At 45.4% G+C, this 23474-nt stretch overlaps 1 protein-coding gene across 9 annotated transcripts in view; it reads right to left on the bottom strand.

The window, feature by feature from the left end:
* Nucleotides 1–23474, bottom strand: part of FLI1 (Fli-1 proto-oncogene, ETS transcription factor) — a 198089-nt gene that overhangs the window by 47265 nt on the left and 127350 nt on the right. For 8 of the 9 annotated variants that reach the window (XM_084803694.1, XM_084803693.1, XM_084803695.1 and 5 more), the window contains 3 exons: nt 20210–20367; nt 18239–18274; nt 7731–7934 (listed from right to left, as the gene is read on the bottom strand). In XM_084803694.1, the coding sequence (XP_084659820.1) occupies nt 7731–7934; nt 18239–18274; nt 20210–20367 (398 nt within the window). The remainder of the gene's footprint in view (nt 1–7730; nt 7935–18238; nt 18275–20209; nt 20368–23474) is intronic. The other variant, XM_084803696.1, reaches the window with a different exon arrangement.

A 23474-nucleotide genomic window follows, 5' to 3' on the forward strand; every position in this document is an offset into this window, starting at 1 on the left:
TGAGACAGACAGAAAGGCCAATTCTAGAATCCTTTCTGAGCAGCTTTCAAAATCTGAAGAAGCAGTGATGGGGTGCAGTTCTGCCTAGAAATCACACCCTAGTCCAATTGCATTTTTGTTCCTAATTCCAGATAAGTGGAGGCTTGTTGGCACTATACTGGGGGATAGCATTTTGCACATGCTCAGTGTAATTGTTGCCTATTCAAGGTCTGAGCCCTGACACTGAAAACAGATTCTGGGTAAGGTGTCGGTGATTTTGGCCTAATCCCCCACTTTAAGCCCCCCCCCCCCCAACCCTTGTATACATCATTCTTGAGCAACCATAGCAGTCAATGTTTTAGGACTGTTTCAGTGATGGCTTTCTTTAATCCTATGTGACCCAAGGTAAAGATGTTAATATTTGACCAAGGAGCAACCATAGCTGCAGTGAATGTATTTCAATCTTTCTATTGTGGGAGAGTTCCTTCTGCAATCTCTTATTGGGGTGTGGGGGGAGATAAATACTTCAGCAGAGCTCATGAAAATAATTTTGCATGCTCTTCTGTTTTCTTCTCTGAATTGCTCAAATCCCCCCCTTTAAAAACAAACATAACCATTAGTCTTTTAAATCAGCATTTCATTTGGAATAACAGAAACCATTTTTTAAAGCATCCACCACCACCCAACATCACCACTATTGCTTGCTTCTCTGCCTGAATTACGCATTTATTGGCTCCTTTCCTCACATCAGGGGGCAGACACCCCAGGTTTCCTGTCCTCGACATGGATCAGTAGCAAATCCTGACTCTCCGTTGTGGGTACTTGTGTGATGAGACTGTTTCCAAAGATGCATTTGCTTCATTCACCCAATAACATAAATAAGTGTACACTTCGAAGACACCGCTGCCGCCACAAAGTGTACACCTAAAACTGTAATATGTGAAACAACTCTCAGGCTCTTTGGATGGTGTGAATTTTCAGCCACCTTTCCGTGGCTCCACGTTTGAATGGTTCTAGCTGCCCTTTGAATTTTCCACTCTGCCCAGAGCAACCCTCTGCTCAGAGCTGTGGGCCAGAAAAATAAAGATGGGTCCTTCCAGGATGTTGGGGCTCTGGCATTTGCCCAAGGATACCAGGTGTTGGTGCCAGCCCTGACTGCAGCAGTAACTTCAGCAGTGAAGTAATTTGTTTATTTATTTATTTATTTATTTATTCATTCATTCATTCATTCATTTCATTTCATTTCATATCTATGCTGCCCAATAGGAGAAGCTCTCTGGCGGCTCACAAAAATTAAAACCAAAAAGCGCAGAATAAAACAATATAAAATAAGAAAGCATTAAAACCACAATATAACAATACAATCAGAATAAAACCTAGCAGCAATGCAGAGATTTAAAATACAGATTTAAAACATCAAAGCTAAAAGACTGGGAAGCTAAAATGCTAAATTACTGGGAGAATAAAAAGGTCTTCACCTGGCGCCGGAAGGAGTACAATGTAGATGCCAGGTGAACCTCTCTAGGGAGCCGGGGTGCCAAAGCAGAAAAGGCCCTCTTCCTGGTAGCCACACACCTCACTTCCTTTGGCAAGGGCTTACAGAGAAGGACTGCTGGGGATGATCTTAGGGTTTGGGCAGGCACATATGGGAGGAGGCAATCCTGGCCAGATAACCTGGCCCCAAGCTTCTCTGTTCAGCTGTGGCCCTCCAGATGTTGTCAGATTGCAGCTCCCATCAGCCCTAGCCATTAAAACCATTGAGGGATCATGGGAATTGCAGTCTGGCAACATCTGGAGGGCCACACATTCCCTGTGCCTGCTTTAGTGAGAAGTCAGGGCCAAACTACAAATAAACTTGAGTCATATATAGAGTTTCCTTGATCTTCCTTTCCTTCAGAAAAACCAAAAATGGAGCCACAGAGGAAAAATCTTCTCAACTCTTCTTTTTGTCTTCCTCCCACAGGTATTTTTTTCTTGCTGAAAATTCTCCTCCCTTCCCACTACTTTTATCCCACTGGAGAGAAGAAATGTAGGTGCTATCCCATAGTTCATTCCAATAAGTAAGCATGGATGAAGAATTCTGACCTTTAAAAGACTCATAGACTCATAGAATCATAGGGTTAGAAGGGGCCTACAAGACCATCAAGTCCCACCCCCTGCTCAATGCAGGAAGCCTGATTTCCAGGTGGAATCCCATCCAAGTAGTGACCAGGGCTGACCCTGCTTAGCTTCCGAGATCAGACCTAGGCATCAAGATCTGCTCAGGAGGACCCAGCTATCCACACTCTATCTTTAGCTATCTTTTTCAAGCATCATAGGAGAATCAGCAGTAAACAGCAGGTGCCTCTTCCAGCATTCATTTTTAAAGCTGAATTTCTGCTGGTCATGTGCAACCCCTGCAGTAGTAGCAGGACCACATCTAGGAGTATTTCTGGCAGTGAACCAGTGGTAAACGGCCAGGGCCCGTGCAACACACAATTTGCTCCCCAGTAACTGACATATGAAATCTCTATAGATTTTCTGCTAACCAGTACAATGCATAAACATTCCCTTGGCTTAACTCTCATTGGCTCAACTGTCTGAAAAAGGCAAGGCACGTGGGTCTGCTGAAGCAGAAAAAGGAAGTGGTTGCTCCTGCCCGCGAGCAGCTCATCCAGGATTCTTGTTCTCTGCCCCCATCCAAAATGCTACTCATTCACTTCAGTAGCTTAACGTATCTATAACTTCCCCCGTAATGGGGAAATAAGGAGCTATCTTCCTGAATGCCTTTTGTAGTCCAGAAACTCAGCACTAAACATCCACTGGACTTTAAGTCTGGAAAAACAATAAATTCCCTTCAAAGGCGTTACGCCACAAGGGAGTTACTCAGAAATCCAAAAACCAGACTGTCATTAGGCAGTCATAAGAACAGCTGCTTGGAAGGGAGTCCTCACCAGTAGCCTGCTTGGCCTATGAGCATGGTTTAATGAGGACAAGGCTTCTATATATTTGTCAAAGCATCCCAATTATAGCCAAAGATGCCAGCACTCAATGAGACAACAGAGCCTATGGCTGGCAGACTCATCCTATGGGCCACTGTGCAAAGCAAAAGAATTTTGAGAGGAGGTGTGAGTTTGCAAGTCATTGCATCATGACCGGGCAAGAAAAGACCAGTGTGGCAATGCCAGTGCCAGGTCAGATGTGGGTGGAAAGAGGACTCAGCAGAGATGTTTCATATTTATGATTCCAAAGCAACTGCACTCAAACAAAATACATTTGGGGGCAGATAGATTAGAAGGCTGTGGAACTGGGGTTTATTGACAAATATGACACCATTTGCTTTGGACTGAACTGAAATGAAAGGGTTTGGAGGGTTAACTCATTATGAATAGTATTTGCCTAACTACTTCTACCCCCTTCATGGATCACTGCCTTGTTGTGGTGAAGGGGCTTGCGTAGCTCAGTGAAGCCATAAGCTGTGCCGTGCAGGGCCACCCAAGACAGACAGGTCATGGCAGAGAGTTCTGACAAAATGTGGTCCACTGGAGAAGGAAATGGCAACCCACTCCAGTATTCCTGCCAAGAAAACCCCATGGAACATATCACAAGGCTAAAAGATATGACGCCGGAAGATGAGCCCCTCAGGTCGGAAGGTGTCCAATATACTACTGGGGAAGAGCAGAGGGAATTTCCAAGTAGCGCCAGAAAGAGTGAAGTGGCTGGGCCAAAGCCGAAAGGACACTCAGCTGTGGATGTGTCTGGTGGTGAAAAGAAAATCCGATGCTGTAAAGAACAATATTGTTTAGGACAGGCATGGGCGAATTTAATTCAGGTGACCATCATAACTACTACTGTGGGCAAGAATCCCTTAGAAGAAATGGAGTAGCACTCATAGTCAACAAAAGGGTGGGAAAAGCAGTACTGGGGTACAATCTCAAAAACGATAGAATGACCTCAGTACGAATCCAAGGCAAACCATTCAACATCACAGTAATTCAAGTCTATGCCCCAACCACTGAGGCCGAAGAAGCTGAGGTTGATCAGTTCTATGAAGACCTACAACACCTTCTAAAACTAACACCAAAAAAAAGATGTCCTCTTCATCATAGGGAATTGGAATGCTAAAGATGAGATTAAGAAGAGGTGGAAAGAATACACAGAAGAACTATACAGGAAAGATCTTAATGTCCCTGATAGCCATGATAGTGCGGTCACTGAACTTGAGCCAGACATCCTCGAGAGTGAAGTCAAGTGGGCCTTAGTAAGCATTACTAACAACAAAGCTAGCGGAGATGACAGTATTCCAGCGGAGCTATTTAAAATCCTAAAAGATGATGCTGTTAAAGTGCTGCACTCAATATGCCAACACATTTGGAAACTCAGCAGTGGCCACAAGACAGGAGAGAGGACAGGAAGGCCTGGCGTGCTATGATCCATGGGATCACGAAGAGTCGGACACGACTGAACGACTGAACAACAACAACTACTACTTCTACAGGCTTTCTCACCCCCCTAACAATTGGATCTCATTAACTTCAATTATTTGCATTTCTGCTTTCTGTATCTTTTTGTTCCCCTTTTACCATGCAAAACAAATTTCCTCCCCTGTCCCATCTGTTTGTAAGTATACACATGTAAGTACATCTCTCTCTCTGTATATGTAGATATATACCCATGTTAGGAAATACATCTCTGTCTCTGTGTGTAAAGAAATCCTAGTCAATTAATCATATCAGTTTTAGTTGATTAATCAATTAGATCTACATACACTTTCGTGAGAGAAAAAAAAACCTCTCTATTTTTTTTAAGAAAACACCCATGCTTTCCCTCTGCTTAGATAAGGCATGCCTATGCCACATTAGACATTAACTTAGGGACAAGCAACATGTGATGCTGAAGACATCACTTGCAGTTGGGTGAATCTCTTAAATAGGAAGGTGTGGGGGCAGTGGAGGGGGGAAGTATTAGGACTATGGCCAAAGTAGAGAGGTGCCAATGGGAGCTTTCCCCCTGCACCAGAAAGGAGCTGGGAGCAGGGCGGGGTGATTTTTGTTGGGACTGCTCGATAGAAGGAATTTGTTTGGGCCCCCTGAGCCTCTTATGGAGGACGCAATCCTATCTTGATAGTTGGCAGTGTCAGGAGATGGAGACTGCTGAGTACCCCATGCAGGGCGGACAGAGTATGAAGGCAATAATCACCTCTGTGCTCTGGCTGCCCTTTATTTTTGGCTAGACGGGTGAGTTTGCCAGTCTAGCTGTGGCTTCTGGAAGGGGGAGGGACGGAGGCCAGGATGCGCATAGGAAGCTGCATAATGCAGCTTTTGCAGCCTCCTCCCCTCCCCGCCTCAGGATCTCCCCCTTTTCCCTATCTCCACATTCCATTTCCGAGCATGGAGATGTAGCTGGTGAGGAGAGAACTGTGCTGGTGACAAGGGGGAGGGGTGGGGAGTGTGTTTCTGGGGCCCTGGTTCCGGCCTCAGATCCTAGAAAACAAATTATCCTATGTTCCCCGGATGCTGTCTGGGGGAGATAGGATTAGGCCTTTTATTTAAAACAACAACAACAACAAAGAAACAGATTCACACAACTGCATGTGACACTTTTAGTGCAGCGTGGGGTTTGGCCCTAAGAGGAGGCACTCCCCTGTATCTTTCTCCAGCTGTATAGCAGAGCCAGGGCTCACAGGGACACAGCACCAGCACTTTTTTTATTAGTAGCAACTGTGATGTCATCTTCCAACACCCCACCCAGAATATCCGTCCCTTCTGAGCTTAGCTGCAATTCTCAAAGTAGTGGGGAGGGGGGAAGAATTTCCCCAGCAACAATGTATTGTTCTGTGTTATAATGCAAAGTATTTGGGGGGTGGCTTGGTCTTGAATGAGCAATGAAGATGCATTAGCTTAAAGGATCATAGAATCATAGAATAGTAGGGTTGGAAGGGGCCTATAAGACCATCGAGTCCAACCCCCTGCTCAATGCAGCAATCCAAGTCAGAGCATCCCTGACAGGTGGCTGTCCAGCCTCGTCTTGAATGCCTCCAGTGTGGGATAGGCCACCACCTCCCTAGGTCATTGATTCCATTGTCATATTGGTCTAACAGTCAGGAAGTTTTTCCTTACAGTGCCAGTGCTGTGTTCCTCTGAGCCCTGGCACTTATGAAAATACCTGCTCTTGGTGGAGATGAAAATGGCTAGGACTGGGTTGTTGATATGGATCAACACAGATGACTGGTTTTTTGGACTCTCCTTGGGAGCATGGCTAGGGGGACTGCAATGATGAGTGCCTGCACGTCAACATTTACCGCTGCACAGTCTATCTTACAAGGACACAGCGCTTGCCATCTGTTGTTTCTATACCACACACATGTGCATCCCTGCTATCTTCATGGTCTCTAATTCATGCATCATGGAACACAAGTGCAACTAAACTGGGGGGAGGACAAGGGCATGCACATGTCCCCACACTGCCTTCATGCATTTCGTATGAAGATCTGAAAGGGGGTTGTAAGTGTGTTGTCCTGAATGCACTTACAACACCACCCATGATCAGGAACCCTCCCACATGTTTTAGCCTGACTTGTGTTGCAGGCAAAGGCCTGCATAGGCCATAAGTGGCCCAACAATGTCAGAGCAAACCCAATATATCAGCTGTTTCATACCATCAGCTATGTTAGCATTAATAGCTGATACAGACACCAAATGTGGGTTAGTGCAGGGAAATCGGGGTCGGAGTTGTGTGCATGCTCTTGTCTCCTCCCTTGTTTAGTTGCCCTCATGTTGCATGATACATGAAGTAGAAACCATGAAGATGGCAGGTATGTGCAAACCCAATGTATCAGTTGTTTCATACCATCAGCCTTGTTAGTGCTAATAGCCAATGCAAAAACCAAATGAGCCAATCTAGTTTTCTGAGATTTCACCACACCATCATTGTCACTGTTGTTAAAATAAACACCTGTCATTTTATTCTCTTTTCCTTTGCTCTCTCAGCTGTCTTATCACTTATTATGGGAAGTATGGGTTGAGTATGGGTTATTGCTGAATCATGGGTTGTTGTTGTTAAGTGTGGAGCCTACACTATAGTTTAACTATTACTAGCCATTTATGGCTGCATTTAGGTAAATCTACCAGATTTACGGCTGCAAATGGCGTAGTGGGCGCGATTTGCATCCCTGTTTTTCTCGCGATAGGCTATGCAAATATTGGTGTAGTGGATGCCAGTTGCGTCCGGAATTTGTTAGCCCAGTGAAGCGATACAGCATGGCAATGGCAGCTGGCCGTATCGCCAGCAATGCGGACCCAGTGGCTGGCCCCGCAGGATCCCCACGGAGTGGAGCCGGCCCGGACAGATTCCGGGGGGGAGGGACAGATTGCCTCCCCCCCCTGCAGACCCCCCCCTCAGACCGGAAAGGTAGGGGATCCGTATACCCCTATGTATATCCCATGGAGTTCAATGGGGTGAACTCCTGGGTAAGTGAGCATAAGATTGCAGCCTAAAATTCATGAAATGCCTGAGAGAACAGAAAAACCTTAGCCAGGTGCTGAAAAGATAGCAGTGTGGAGGGCAGGTGAACTTTCCTAGGGACAGCATTCCAGAGCCAGGGGGCCACCACTGAAAAAGCCGTTTTTTCTTGTTGCCACCCTCTGAGCCTTAGGATGAGGGTGCACTTGAAGCAGGGCTGTACACAAACCAAGGCAAACACATCATTTATTCTTTCATTCATTCAATATGCCAGGCATACAATAAGAAAGGAGAGCGAAACAACCACTTACTTTCCCTGAGGTAACTGAGGTGTGACAGCAGGACTTCCGTGTTGTAGAGGGAAGTGCTCCGGAGGAAATCCTCCTTGTTCATCTTGCAAAGCTCTTTGCCATCCATGTTTTGGAAGAGGTTGGTGTCAATCTCCATTAAGCCATACTCCTTTATAGCCCACTCCAGCCACTGCCGTACATGTTCCTGGGACCATAATGTGGGGTCTATCAGAAGAAAAGGGATTGGGGGGGGGGATTTTTTAATTTTATTTTCTGTAGTTTTAAACTGCCCAATAACAAGTTCTCTGGGCAGCGTACAATACATTAAAAACATGCAGTGCAAATATTAAAACAAAAACATAAAAACAGCACAGAATAAAACCAATCGATACTTTATAAAGGCTTTTGCTTTAGGAAAAAAAAAACACTTAAAATGATATTTCCCCCAATCATATTTATTTAATTCAGCTCATAGCCTGCTGCATCCCAAAGGCTCAAGACAGATAACAATATGTGCAAATTCCAAAGCTGGGGGCAGCGAGGGTGGGGGGAGCCATCACTGAAAATGCTTCTTTGTCCAGTTTCTAGTCTTATCCTCCTAGCTTGGTACATATGCACAAGGAGGTCCCTGGTCTACCTTGTAGGTCATGGTAGCACATAGGAATAGAAGCAGCTTCCTAGGTATGCTGAGGCCAGGTTGTTTAGGGAAGGCTTCTCCAACCTGGGAAGTACGGATTGTGTAAACTCCATTCCATCTATGTTTCACTGATTGTCAGGCACCTTTTGTTCCATTGTCTGCCATCAATGGAATTGGATTTGTTTTTTGTTTCTGAATTTGTGCCAATTTTCACGTGCAAAAACACAATTCCCCCAAATGTGCAAATTCCCCCAAAATGTGCATTTTCATGCTTTAGCCTATGGGGGAAATTCACATTTGGGGCCAGGTTTTTTTTGGCATATTTTTTCTATGATGAAATCTGTGCAAAATTCCTGAAGGTTAGAAAACCAGTCTGCAATTCCACAGAATCTGACTGACAGGGGGAAAGCTGGTCTGTTGTGGAATCCATGGGTCAAATTCTTAAAAATCCAAACTCATTTGGTTCTGTTGTGGATTTCTCTAACATCCCTACCTGGGGCCCTCCAGATGTGTTGGACTAGAAATCCCATAATCCCATCCCTGGGGTGATGGGAGTTGCAGTCCAGCACAACTGGAGGGCACTAGGACGGGGAAGGCTGGTTTACACCTTTCAGCCAAGACCAGTAATTGCCCCAAAAATAATCACCTCCCCAGCCAACTTACAAACAAGAAGTAAGGACCATTCATCTGTGTCCCTGCCTCCAGTTCCTCTCTTACTGGAGAGTAATGGCTAAGAGATGAACTATGAATCAGAAAGTCCCCAATTTGAATCTCACCTCTGCCATGAACTCATGAGGTAGTCCTAGACAAACCACTCTCTCAGAATCTCAGTACTATATAATATGGGGGGATGATTACTGACTTCTTTTACAGGGTTCACATACCTTATCTAGTTGGAAAGATGGAAGAGAAAAGATGTGAATGTGCTTTCCCACCAATAAGGTTCTGGTGGAGCTAGGAATGTAACAGTTTGCCTCTGTCCCCTTCTCTCTATTTCTATGGTCTACATCAGGAGCAGTCTACCTTTTAGGGCCTTGGGCACATTTGGCAATCTGAAGAACTGTCCTGAGCACCACCACAAAATGGTTGGCATGGGAGGCATGGCAAAAGACAAGTAACATGCCCCAAACACTGAGTAAAAGGCAGAGGTGGAGTCTGAGCCCCAACACAGTAAACCCCTTTGAACCCACAGTTTTCAGCACTAACAGAAACCTATTTCACAGCAATTGCTGCTGATAGTAAGAAAATGTGTTAATACTTTTTTTAAGTGGGAGGGGTAAGGCACCTTGATGGGCACCAACAAAGGTGTCTGGGAGGGGTGCATTGTTGCCCTCGGGCACCATGTTGTATACCCCTGGTCGATATCATGGGTAGGAAGAAGATAGTTCGGGATGTACTGGTAGATCTCTGGGTGATTTGCAGTTGATCAGCAGGGGGTCTCTGACTCCCAGGTGTTTAACAATAGCAACAACCAAATGACATTTCCCATCTAAATTAGGCTACTGAAATGACATTTGTATGGAAGGATTGTGAGCTCAGCTCACTTTGGGTACTGATAACAAATCTCTAGGCTCAGAATGTGCTCAGAGGCACTCTGTTCTTTCATTCTAAGTGTATGTCTTTTGCACCTGGCTCTGCTTGGTGGATCTCGAGGTTCGTAAAAAAAACAAAGTAGATCTGACCAGCCTGGTCTCCCTAATCCATACTGGCCCACTCACATTGCCCTTTTTGATCTCTGTTTCCTAAGTTCTATATGTTTCTGCAAGTACTCTTGCAGGTCTCTGGAAGCTAGGCAGCTACAACCAGGCAGTCCAAACCATTTTGGCCCCATGCTTCAGCCCATTGCCAATTTTTGTACAGATGGTTATTAACATTTTTTTCGGAGAGATGTTTATTGCTGAGCTCCAGAAAGTAGTAAATTCTATGAAAATGACCTCCTCTCACTCAGACAAGTTTGCTTTATATGTCTGAGTCATATTTCCAGACTCCGCTCTGACAACAACAAACTTTTACTCCCACCCACTCACTTTCTGCTTGCAATGTTAGCCCTGCAGAGCCAACACAGATGGAAAAAGGATGAGACACTGGATTCAGTTCATGACTGTGTATTAACTGCCAATTAAGACTGAAATGGAGAACTTTTATCACTGGCAATTTAACCAGGGAATCCTATACTTCACTCACACAGGCCAGAGGGGTATAGGATGCCAACCGCTTTGGGCAGTATCAAATGGGACCACTCTGCCTCCACTGGTTTCGTGGCTCCTGCAGCACCGATTGCTTGTGCAACAAGCTTTGCGCTTCTTACGATAACCCTGGAAACTAGTGGTAATGCTCATTTCTGGATTGGGACAGGTCAGCGGAGCTCCTTTCTGTGAGCTCTGCTGACCTGCCCCGTTTCGGAAACTGCTGCGTATTTGAGGTGTCCTGCCCTTTTAAATGATTTTCCCCTACTACGGTTGTTAGAGGCTTATCACATGACTACTGGGGTAGGGCTTCAGTTCAAAGCAAGCAGCTAAGCAGACACCTGCTCTCCTCCTGGCAGGCAGGACCAGGCCTCAGCGAGGCCTCCATGTCTCCTACAGACTTAAGGTTAACTACTGTTCATTTGTTGGACAATTATTAAAGCCTTGTTATTGTTAGGTAGGCTTGTGCTTTGTTCTCACAATACAACACTTGGCAATGAAGGTGGGATTAGTCAGCAACAGAGACCTCATGAACTGTGAGAACAGCAAGCAAGCCAGACTAGTACAAAAGTAGTTTTTCAGTTCTGTTCTCCTGGAGTGAAATGGCTGCACTGGGTCACATAGAAGAGTTCGATGTGAGTCAGCCAGGATCTTGGGACTCTTGTGCTGAAAGACTTTCCTATTATCTTGAAGCAAACAAAATAGAGAAGTCAGAACAGAAGCGTGCAGTCCTTTTGACTGTCTGCGGGGCAAAGACTTTTGCTGTGGTGAGAGCCCTTACTGCTCCCGCTGCGCCCAGTTCCAAGATTTATGTGGAACTGGTGGCCCTCTTGAAGGCGCATTTTTGCCCCAGACCATCTGTTACACTGCAGAGGTTTCGTTTTTTCAAGCGTGACCAGAAGGCTGCAGAAAGCATTGCTGACTATGTGGCAGAACTCCGACGACTTGCTGAATTTTGTGACTTTGGGGATCTCCTTGACCTGTTACATGACCGCCTCATCTGTGGAGTGTACGATGAAACCACCCAGCGCCGCCTCCTATCAGAGAGAAACCTCACATTCAGCACAGCACAAGAAAAGGCATTGGCAGCGGGGGCAGCTTCTTGTAACATGAAGGAAATACGCCACACACACTGCACTGATGTCTATGCTTTCCAAAATGATAATAAATCACTCCAGCAGGAACAAATACAGCTGTTCAGGTCACCAGCAATGGAAACATGTAAGCAACAAAATCAACATGCGTGCACAAGTTATGGTGGGCAACATAGGCAGAGTGAATGCCCATGGATAGGAATGCTGAATGCTAGCATGCAAGAAAAAGGGCCACATAAGGAAAGTTTGCTGGTCGTCAGATAGCCTGGGGAGACAAGGTGGAAATTACAAAGATGCCCCATGCCAAGCTACACATACACTGGAGACCACCCTTGAAAGTGAGGTGCAGGCACTGTATTCAGTGCATGACGTCTTTTCTGCTGTCAATCAAAATACCGAATTGACAGCGAATGTTGTCATAAATGGCCTGAAGTGTACTATGGAAGTGGATTCCGGATCTGGAGTATCCATCATAGATGAGCACACTTTTGCATGACTATATCTAGACAGCCCTCCCAAGTTACAGGCACCAAAGTATTGCCTTTGCCAGATGGTCAAAACTCTGGGACACTGTGTTGTGGATGTCCAGTACAGCTCCATCAAACAGAGGTTGCCTCTCACAGTCACACAGGGACATCGCAAGAGTCTCTTGGGAAGTAATTGGTTCTCACCGTTGGGAATCAGAGTGGAAGGAGTGCACAGCATTTGCAAAAACAAAGTGGAAAAACTTGCCGCAGAGTTTCCTAACATATTTTCTGAAGGCCCAAGTGTGTACAAAGGGCCGCCAGTGACCTTCCACATGAATCCTGTCACAACACCAATTTGTATGAGGGCCAGAAGTGTACCTTTTGCACTGCACCCAAAGATCGATGCCAAATTGGATTGATTCATCGCACAGGGCGTCATAGAGCCAATTGTGCATACAAGCTGGGCAACGCCCACTGTGCCTGTCCTAAAAACAAGTAGAGATGTTTGCATTTCTGGTGATTATAAGTGCACCATGAACAAAGCCATCAAACAGGACCTCTACCCAGTCCCTGCCATCAATCAATTACTGACTGTGCTAGCAGGCGGACAAGTTTTTGCCAAACTGGATCTTACTCAAGCTTATCAGCAATTGATAGTAGATGAGCATGCCGCTGACATTCAAACCATTATCACTCATCGGGGGGCTTTCCAGGTGAAGCACTTACAGTTTGGAATTTCTGTGGCACCAGGAATTTCCCAGTGTTTTATGTAGGGATGTCAGAGAATTCCGCCACGGATATCAGTGAGGCTGAATGCCAGTGCATTCGGCCCCCCGAACTCCATGGTGGAACGACTTGCCACCCCCCCCGCCACCCCGCGGATCCCCCCGGGACAAGACTTACCTGGGGCAGATGTTCCAGGTGGCGGCGGCTCCGACAGCGGCTGCGGCGGTGGCTGGTCTTCCGACCTGCTGCCACCGCCGCCATTTGCAGTCTTGTCGGTTTTTGTGTTTTTTTACAAAATGTGATAGGCTACGTAAAGATTTACGTAGCCTATCATGGCTGGGTAAAAAAAACAAAACAAACAAACTGCGTACGCAAATGGCGGCAGCTACGGCCATTTAAATATTTATGTAGGCTAAAATGGTGAATCAAAAAGGGATGCAAATAGCGCCCTCTACGCTATTTGCATTCGCCTTTATTTTCGCCGTCATAGTCTACATAAATATTTACGTAGACTAAGATGGCCAAAAATAAGGAACGCAAATGGCAGCGGTCGTAGCCGCCGCCATTTGCGTACGCGGTTGTTGTTGTTTTTTTTACCCAGAGTCCTCCATGGCTCCGGCTGTGGATGGCTCTGGCCTGGGCCTCCGTGGAGCTGCTGCGGAGCACAGCCGGCCGTGGAGGATTCCGGGGGGAGGAACAGATCGCCTCCCCCCCGTCGAGGATTCCGGGGGGAGGGACGGAACGCCTCCCCCCCCACCATCAACATAATCCATGGAAAGGTAAGTGACTTTCACACATCCCTAGTTTTATGGAAACATTGCTCGTGTCAGGGTGGACACTGAGCCCATAGAATCCCAGAGTAGTTCTGATTCTGAGGAAGAGCAGTCGCTCCTGGGAGAGGAGCGCACTCCTCTTTCCCAGGGCCAACAGCTGACGGAAATTCCTCCCACCAGCATTCCTAGCTTACATAGCAGTCCAGGGAGTGACAGAGCGCGGATAGCAGACTTGGTAGACGCACGACGCCGACTCAGAGAGCGGCACCAAATGGAGGGCACAGAAAGGAGGTGTAGTGCCCGGTTGGCGCGCAAACAACGGCTGCGCCCAGAGGATCCAAGGGAAAAGGGGATGGACTCTCCCTAGTCCTTATGTTCAGGGGTCTGCCAGTAATACCCTTTCAAACGGGGACCAACTGTTCCAACTTAGGGCATAGGTACTGTGCTGCTCAGATCTAGTTGCAAACGGTAGAGTTGTTAAGTTGTAAAAGAAGAATAAAGCTTTGAAAGGAATCCCTTTGTCTGTGGGACTTGGCTACTGAATTAGACTGAGAGAGGCCTCCAAGGAGCCCTTGACAGCGCGCTGGAATCCCCAGGGTCATCCCGTATTTTGATGACATGTTAATCTGAATTGCTCCTTAAAGAACAGATGAGAGAAGTGCTGCAGAGGTTCAAACAATCCGGAATTACAGTCAAGAAGGAAAAGTGCCAGGTGGGTGTGCCCAGCATCACCTTCCTAGGATTCCAAATTGATGCGCCAGGCATCCACCCGACAGAGGACAAGGTGAAGGCCATTCATGATGCCCCTACTCCAAAGTGCAGGCAAGACCTCCAAGCACTCCCAGGACTCATACATTTCTATCATGTGTTTTTGAAAGACAAAGCCATAGTGGCAGAATTCCTTCACCACTCGCTGGACAAAGGCACAACATGGAAGTGGTCTTATTGGCATGATGATGCTTTTCAACTTGTCAAGAAGCTGCTGTCCGCTACATCTGCCCTTGTTCACTATGACAAATGGAAACCCCTGTCCATCACTTGCGATGCCTCGCCATTTGGGGTCGGAGATGTTCTTAGTCATATACTCCCTGATGGCACAGAGGTGCCCATTGCGTTTTATTCTAGAACAATGACTTCAGCTGAGCGAAGATATGCCCAGATTGACAAGGAAGCTTCGGCTGTCATTGCGGGAATTAAAAAGTTCCACAATTATGTTTATGATCGTTCTTTTGAAATCCGAACTGATCACAAGCCTCTTCTAGGCCTCTTCACAAAAGACAAGCCAACACCACTTATTTTGTCTCCCCGCATGCAGTGCTGGAGCGTTATGCTACATGCATATGATTTCACGCTTACATACAGACCAGGGAAGATGACTGCTAATGTAGATACATTCAGCCATTTGCCATTGCAGACTGCCAACTGTTCCATTCCTCCAGCTGAAGTCCTCAGGCTCGAATCCATGTCTGATCCTCCTCTTCAAGCATCACAGATAGCTCGAATGACAGCAAAAGATCCACTCCTGGTGCATATACTCAACTGGGTGCTAAGGGAGTGGCTGCCTGAGAAATTAGCTGAACAGTTTAGACCTTTTGCATCACGCCAACATGAACTGCAGGCTCATAAAGGTTGCCTTCTATGGGGCAATAGGGTAGTAGTGCCAGAAAGCAGAAGGCAGGTGATTCTGAAAACCCTACATGCTGCACACCCAGGCATAGTCCGAATGAAAGTTCTAGCCAGGAGCTACTGTATGTATGGTGGTCATAGATGGATGATGACATAGAAAATACCGTGAGGGGGTGCAGCATTTGTCAAGCTACATGTCACAATCTACCTAAGGCACCAGTTTTTCCCTGGGAAACAACAAAGAACCCATGGTTGCGCATCCATACTGATTTTGCCGAGCCTTTACAAGGCAAGTATTTTCAGATTGTGGACTGGCATTCCGAATGGCTCGAAGTTGTGGTTATTCCGAATCTCACTTCAAGGGCTGCCATAATGACCCTCATGAAGCTGTTTGCAACACATGGACTGCCGGACACCATTGTGTCTGACGATGGGACAGCTTTCACCTCCAGTGAGTTCCAAGAATTTGCAAGTCACAACCACATTAGGCCTGTCACCATTGCGCCGCACAGACCCCAGGCAAATGGCCAAGCTGAGAGAATGGTGCAGACTACAAAGAATTGTGATGGGAGACTGAGAAACTAGGCTGGCAAGGTTCCTGTACGCTCAGCATGTTACACCCTGTCCGTCAACAGGATCTACTCCCACTGAACTCCTTATGGACCAGCGCCTTAGAACATGTCTAGGTCTGATCAACCCTGACCTAACTAGACACCAGCAGCTGAGAAAGGAAGAGGAGTTGGATTCTGCCTTAGCATCCTCTACTCTACACTTTTTCTCTCTTCAGGAGCCTGTTTTTGCTAGTAACTACGGAAATGGTCCTCAGTGGGTTCCGGCCATAACTGAATGATGCACAGGGACCGTTTCCTACACCGTGAAGACTGAAGGCAGAGCGCATTGGAGGAGACACACAGACCAACTGCGCAGACGGTCTGTGGGAAATACCACAAGTAGCACCCCAGTTCCACTAAACGCCGACCTAGCTGGGGCCGGTTCTTCTGATCCAGTTGATGATGAGGTACCAACTGCTGTACTGGCAGGAAGAGAAGACACTGAACCATCGAATGGTTTTACAGAGCCAGTGGCCCCAGATAACCCTGAATTGACAAAACTGACGGAAAGACCTCAGAGGGAGAGACGTCAGCCAGCATGGTTGGCTGACTATTCGGTCTAGTGGGGAGGGGTGTTGTATATCTGAGGGGTATTGCCCCTTTAAATGCTTTTCCCCTCCTACCATTGTTAGAGGCTTATCACATGACTAATGGGGTAGGGCTTCAATTCAGAGCAAGCAGCTAAGCAGACAACAGCTTTTCTCCTGGCCGGCCGGACTAGACCTCAGTGAGGCCTCGATGCCTCTTACAGACTCAAGGTTAACTACTGTTTATTTGTTGGACAATTATTAAAGCCTTGTTATTGTTAGCTAGTCTTGTGCTTTGTTCTCACTAGACAGCAGAAACTAAGCTTTCAGCTCATTTCAGGTTATTTTTAGAAGCATGAAAGCCCTGTGGTGCAAGCAGCCACTCCCACAAGTGCAGAGGCACAATAAGATACCACCCATGACATCGGTGTTATTGAGTATCAGCCCCTGGTGCAGCAAGATCATAAGACTGGAACACAAAAGGTGTCTTCCTGTTCATCCACCTAGCCCAGTATTGCCCACTGTGGCTGGCAATGGCTCTCCAAGGCAGAGATCTTTCCCATCATGCATCACTCTTCTACCTGTACCTTTAAACTGGATGCGCCAGGGATTGAACCTGGGACCTTCTGACTACAAAGCACATGCTCTGCCACTGTCCCAAAACAATTTGATCTGCCAATGATTTTTCCCCAGAGTTTACAGTGGCCACAGTGGACAAAACACAGTGGATGTCTAAACCATGGTTTAGCACTATGTGAAAGATCTGAGCCTCCTCCCAGGCTTGCACGCTCCCCCTCTCCCTCTCCCATGAAGCTGGTGGAGGCGGTCAGAAGCTTTCACGTCTGCTTTTGGTTAGCCACAACAATCCTTCTGTTCCCATTCTTCACTCCTACTTGGGGACATGGAGTGCAAAATTCTCAGTGATTGTGTTCTGACGTCAGCCAGCCGTTCAAACCTGGGTCCCTCCAGATGTTTGGATTACAGCCCCCATCATCTGTGAATGTTGGCCATATTGTCTGGGGCTGATGGGAGTTGTAGTCCAGAAAGATTTGGAGGGCAGCAGGTTGGGGAAGGCTGTGTGAATGTGCCTAACCTCCTTCCAGGCTTCCAGATGATGTCTGAATCCCTGCTAATAAAAAAAGTGCCAGTGTTATGTCCCTGCAAGTCCTGGCTGCATCACACCACTGGTATACTCATTGAAATAAGTGGGACTTGCTAGTCGTGCCTAACTCACATCCCATTGATTTCAATGGTTCTACTCTAAGTAAATCCAACCATTTGTCTTTTTGCTCCATTATTCTGAACCTGACTAGTAAAATGGCATGCTATGTCCTTTCTAGAATTCTATTGCTATGTTACTGTAAAGGGTTGATCAAGAAGACTGAGTTGGAAGTAATCAGATGAACCTAACTACTGTTGCCGAGATGTTCATTGCAGCTAACTGGGAAAACCAAAGCCAAAACAATTCCCCTCTCATTTCAGAATGGTATACAATAATTTGGAATAGTGGTATTTTGTCAGAATTGATGTACTACAGAAGGTTGTCTTATGAACAACCAATAAATGCATCTATGGGGGCGCGGGGCAGGAATAGACAGTATTTGCAAAGTTTTAGAACAATACTTTCCAAGATAATATCCAGCCATATGTTTTTTTCCTCTTTGTTGCAATATTCTTCGTGTGTGTGTGTGTCTATCTATCTATCTATTGCAAACACACACAGAGATTATAGATGATTATATATTTAAACTTTAATAAGGTTTTTGTAAAGTCTTTTGTACTTGCTGGTGTGTGTGTGTGTGTGTGTGTGTGTGTGTGTGATATATCAGGCTATAATAATGTTCTTACAGAGCTGCTTTTCATTGCATGTCTGCATTTTTACCTGCATCCTGTGTGCTCTTTTTCTCATGACTCTTATCTAAAAATGCAAGGCAACCATAAAAAAAGTCAGAGCTGAATATATTCTGAATATATCCTTCACTTTCATCCTGTGTTCTTCCAATTTTTGCCCCCTGAATAATTATTGCAATTTATCTCCTTCATTTGCAATATTTATTCTCATTGTGATATTGAGGAAGGGAGGGATAGTTGAGGAAGCAGTAGGGGCAAAGAGACAGTAGTAGTGTAAAGTCCTCTTTAAAATCATGAGGACAAGAAGCTGCTTTTCAAACAACAACAAAAGCTAAAACCTTTATGAAGTGGAACAACCTCTGCTCCAGATCCTGCACTGTATGATCTTACTGCCCTCTGATATTACAGAAACAAAAACAGGGATCTATAAAGGATCACTATCTGAGCGCCTCTGCCCTCCTATTACACATTGTTGAAGGATTTTGTCAACCTCTATATGTTACATTCACTTGCATTGCAAATCAGCCTGTCTTCCACTGACTTAAAAACTAGAAGGGCATTTGTTCTTGAGACTAAATATATACTTGAGACACATAATTGATTGCATCCAACATAATGCTAGTGGGAAAAATAAAAGAGATGGCCTTGTTCTGCTAGTGGCTGCACGTTGGGCAACATGTGGCCTGTGACCCCTCAGTGTGGCCCATGCCACTCCCTGAAATTCAGGGGGATCCCTCCAAATATAACTCCTTATTTAGCAAACAAAATGGCTTCCATAGCTGCTACAGAGTGCCAAAGGGGTCAAACAAGCCAATTTTGACTATTTGGCCACTCCGTAGCACCTACAGACACCATTTTGTTTTTATTGTTTAATACATCCCCCCTCATTTTTGGTACCAATGGGACAGGCCCATGGGAGTGCCTGGGGGATGAAGATGGCCCCCGAATCTCCTGAAGTTGCCCATCCCTGCTTCTAGAATCTAGTGGATTCACAAAAATGAAAAACAAATTGATGTAAAATCAATAGGTTGATTTCAGATTTGGTCATACTTAGAGTAGACCCATTGAAACCAATGTGACTTAAATTAGTCATTACTAATTTGAATCCAACCCAACATATTTACATGTTACAAAACAAATAATGCATTTCAGTCGCCTTCAGGCTATGAAAAAAAGGAAAAAGGAACAGGAGAAATCAGGAAGAAAAGGGTATCCATGTAAACAATGTATTTGCTTTTATCATTTTCTTTTTCTTAAGGACAGCATCTGTTCCAAATTTGTATGAAGATCAAACTGATATCACAGCTTTACTTATTCACCTACCCCATCCATTTATCAAAATGCTACTGTTTCCAGTGCATTCTGTCAACATAGTGGTTTTATTATCAGGCTGTCATTTTAATTGATTTAGGGACTGTGCAAATCAGTACAACTCAGGCTCGATGAGGTTCTCTGATTTCCCCCTCAAAGCTCATTCCAACTGCAAGTGTTGTAATTTTTTTTTTCTTGCATGGAAATTCATATGTATTTTTAAAATGCGCACATTTTCTGCCATTGGCTAAACTATGCATGTGCATATTTTTCAAATGCATTCCATTTTAATGTGAATTTTTCCATTGTACGCATTTTTCAAACTTGTTTTATTATTTTAGTGCATGAATTAGATCACAAGCTCAGAAACATGATTGTGATTTCAATCACAAACTGAGTCTGGGGCTGTGTTTGCTTCCAGAGGTCACAAATTGGGTACGCTCATATAAATTTACAAACCCAACACATTTCTTCCCCATCTTTAAATTGATGTAAGCTGTATTGAGTGATGTGTATACATGAGAAGAGTGGGGGATAGAAATCCTCAAATAAAGAAACAAACAGGCTAACAGGCCCCATGATGTTCCTTCACCAGTATCTTTCCATTATGAGAGAGTTCATGCTTGTTCAAGACCAGATTTTGCCGAGTCTAAAAATGTATCCAAATTGGCTTTGATGGTGTTCCTCCTACCTGCTGGAACAATGACTCTCCTCTCATTGGTTGTCATGTTGGGAGGAGGAGGGCCATTTTTCTCATCCATGTAGGTGCCGTAATTCAAGGGATTGGATTCTGTCCCAGCACCAACCATCTTGTTGCATTTGCTAACACTACAATCCACTGGGGACTCCCTGAAAAGCAAACACAGATGTTAGATCAATATTGTGTCATCATTGGTGCTGTCACAACCCCACCTCAAAAGCTAAATGGTGCATATTCATTAATGTCTGACACATGAGACTCATGGGAGTTTTGTCCACCTACAGCTTAGTAGAAGTTGGTTGCATTTTTATTTCATTTTCAGTAAGAAAAACGGAGCATTACAATGTCCATGCGAAGAAACTGCATGGCTGAAGATCAAGGCCAGAGGATCTCATTTCCCCCCCTAAAAAGCCACCTTCTTTTTAAAAACCTCCTTTAAATATGACATGACATTTTCATATTTATTTTAAAAAACTACTTCCTATTTTTAAAAAAACTTTACAATATTATTATTACTATTGCATGTATATCCTACTTTTCTTCCATCATGGAACTCAAGGTGATTACATGTGGTTCCCCCTCCAGGCACTGACCAGACCTAAACCTACTTAGCTTCAGCAAGGTGGCTGTCTCAAGTGCTTTCAGACTATGCCCTGGGACATAACCTTTTTATATTTATTTTAAAAAGTAGCTTATTATCACCACCACCACCACCACATATGGAACCTGGAAAAAAAAAAGTTGCAATACAGAGTGCCCCTTTTTCAGTTTTCCTGCCATTCTGTTTTCCAGGAAACTCAATTCTACCCACCCATCCTCCATAGACACCATTTTCTATTTCCTCCCAGCAACAGACACTTAGTGATCTGTGACCACTGAGCATGGCCAGTCCTTACTGGGGTGCTGCTGCTGCGGCTGCTACTACTACTGTTGCTTTCAATAGTATTCTTGTACTTCTGCAAACCTTTGGTTCCCCCCCAAGGCTGCTGATACCTCCCTCTTGTACATGGGTGGTGCCATTTTGGCTACATAAGGATCAGCACTCAGATAATGAGTTTGCTATTAGTGTATAGGAACATCATCATAATTAATAAAGTGCCTAAAGTATTCTAGGTGCTGTACATTTTTTAAAAGAAATTCAGACTGTGCCCACAGGTTTCCAATCTAACAGACATGATACAAAAGCAAAAGGAATGGGGAGGGAACAGAAAAACAACCAGTACTTCATTTTGCTCTCCCAACCTTCCCCTTATAGCATTCATTGATATAATGACCCCTATCCACATATGTAACAACCACCAAATTTGGAACAGTCTTCAGCCAATGCTGTGTACTACATTAAAGGACCAGATAATGGTAGGCCAAATCATATTCTTCAACCCTACTTTTCTTTCAGACATTTGCCACTCTGTTTCCTCTAGAACAGCCTTCCTGACTTGATGCCCTTCAGATGTTTTGGACTACAACTCCCAGCATTCCTGAACATTGGCCATGCTAGCTAGGGCTGATGGGAGTTGACGTCCAAAATGTGGAGGGCACCAGGTTGGGGGTTGAAGTCCAAAATGTATGGAGGGCATCAGGTTGGGGAAGGCTGCTCTAGAAGGGCCTAACTACATTAACACAAACACAGAGAGGCCAGCACTGTTCACCTGGACAATCAGTAGGATGGGTTCAAATGTTTAAAAAAGGGATGGGCAACCTGTAGCTCTCCAGATGTTTTGGCCTACAACTTCCAGCAGCCCTAGCCAGCATAGCCAAGGGTGAGGAATCATGGGAATAGTAGGCCAAAACTTCTGAAGGGCCAAAAGTTGCCCACCCCCAGTTTAAAAGAACTGAGGGAACCAGAGGGTTGAGTCCAGACTTATTTATGTTTAGAGGAGGTCTATTGAGATTACTGGGACGTATGTTCAGGGCCAGTGTCAAGGTACACATGGTCAAACATCTGCCAAGGCCCCACCCCCTAGCAGGGGCCCACTGACAAGAGCCCCCTGGACTTGCTCCTCCTCTTCCCCATTGCAACCTGCTTGTTCACCTGCCTCTCACCTGGACCCAGACAGTGATGTTGGTGAGAAGGAGGAGCAGTAGATGCCACTGCCTGATCGCTCATTGGCTCTCCACCAGTCAAGCAAGCAAGCGACAGCAGTGGAGAAAAAGGAGGAGGAGCAAGAACAGCTGGTGACTGAGGGAGGGGGACTACTGAGGGTGTCTTTCCCAAGGCCGTCAAAAACCTGGAGCCAGCACTGCTTAGGTTAGTCATGACTAACTTGCCCTATTGATTTCAAAGGGTGTATTCTAAGCATGACTATATCTGGCTCTAACCCACTATATACAAAGGGGGGCAGCGTGCAACCTGTGACCCTCAGCCTAATTTCAAGCCATTCTTGGGCTAATTTCAAAAGCCCTCTGAAAGAAACCAGTTTGGACCTCTGGCAAGAGCAACTTGTCCCTCTCCCAGCAGCCTGCTGCATGGAGAGAAAGTGGGGGTGGGAGGGAGGGAAGTAGTAGCCCTGCCAAATTATGGTTCTGCTCCTGCTTGCAGGCTTTAGCCCTACTCACCACCATGCAGCCCCGACCAATTACTGCCAAAGGAAGGTGCAGTTCAACAGGAAAAAAAAGCCAGTGTGGTGTAGTGGCTAGAGTGTTGGACTGGGAGCCGGGAGATCCGGGTTCTAGTCCCCACTCGGCCATGGAAGCTCACTGGGTGACTTTGGGCCAGTCACAGACTCTCAGCCCAACCTACCTCACAGGGTTGTTGTTGTGAGACTAAAATGGAGAGGAGGAGGATTATGTACGCCACCTTGGGTTTCTTAAGGTGGAAAAAAGGTGGGATGTACAGTAAATGTAATAAATAAATAAATAAAAGACTGCCCACTCCTGTGGAGTCACTTGTGTTTCTGCTTTCCCTACAGCTCTTTTGTGACAAGATCGATTCAGGTAGAAGCTTTATTTCAAACAAATGGAAGAGGCAGAGACAGCTGTTATTAAAGAACCTATAAAAAAGACTGAATGTGTAGTGACTGACCATACAATCTTATATGTGTCTATTCAGAAGTAAATGCCATTGAGTTCAATGCAGCTTATTCCCAGGGAAACAGGTGTAGGACTGCAGCCTTACAGTGCAAACCTATGCTTGTCTATTCAGAAGTGAGTCTCATTGCCTTCATTGGAACTTTCTCACAGTAAGTGCATATAACATAGGATTGCAACTTCAGTGATTGTTAAAAATCTATTCATGTGAAGAGAGGAAGTCATTTTC

Source organism: Heloderma suspectum, chromosome 6 (assembly GCF_057233095.1).
Source record: "Heloderma suspectum isolate Gila_16-S chromosome 6, 16-S_ref, whole genome shotgun sequence".
NCBI lineage: Eukaryota > Metazoa > Chordata > Lepidosauria > Squamata > Helodermatidae > Heloderma > Heloderma suspectum.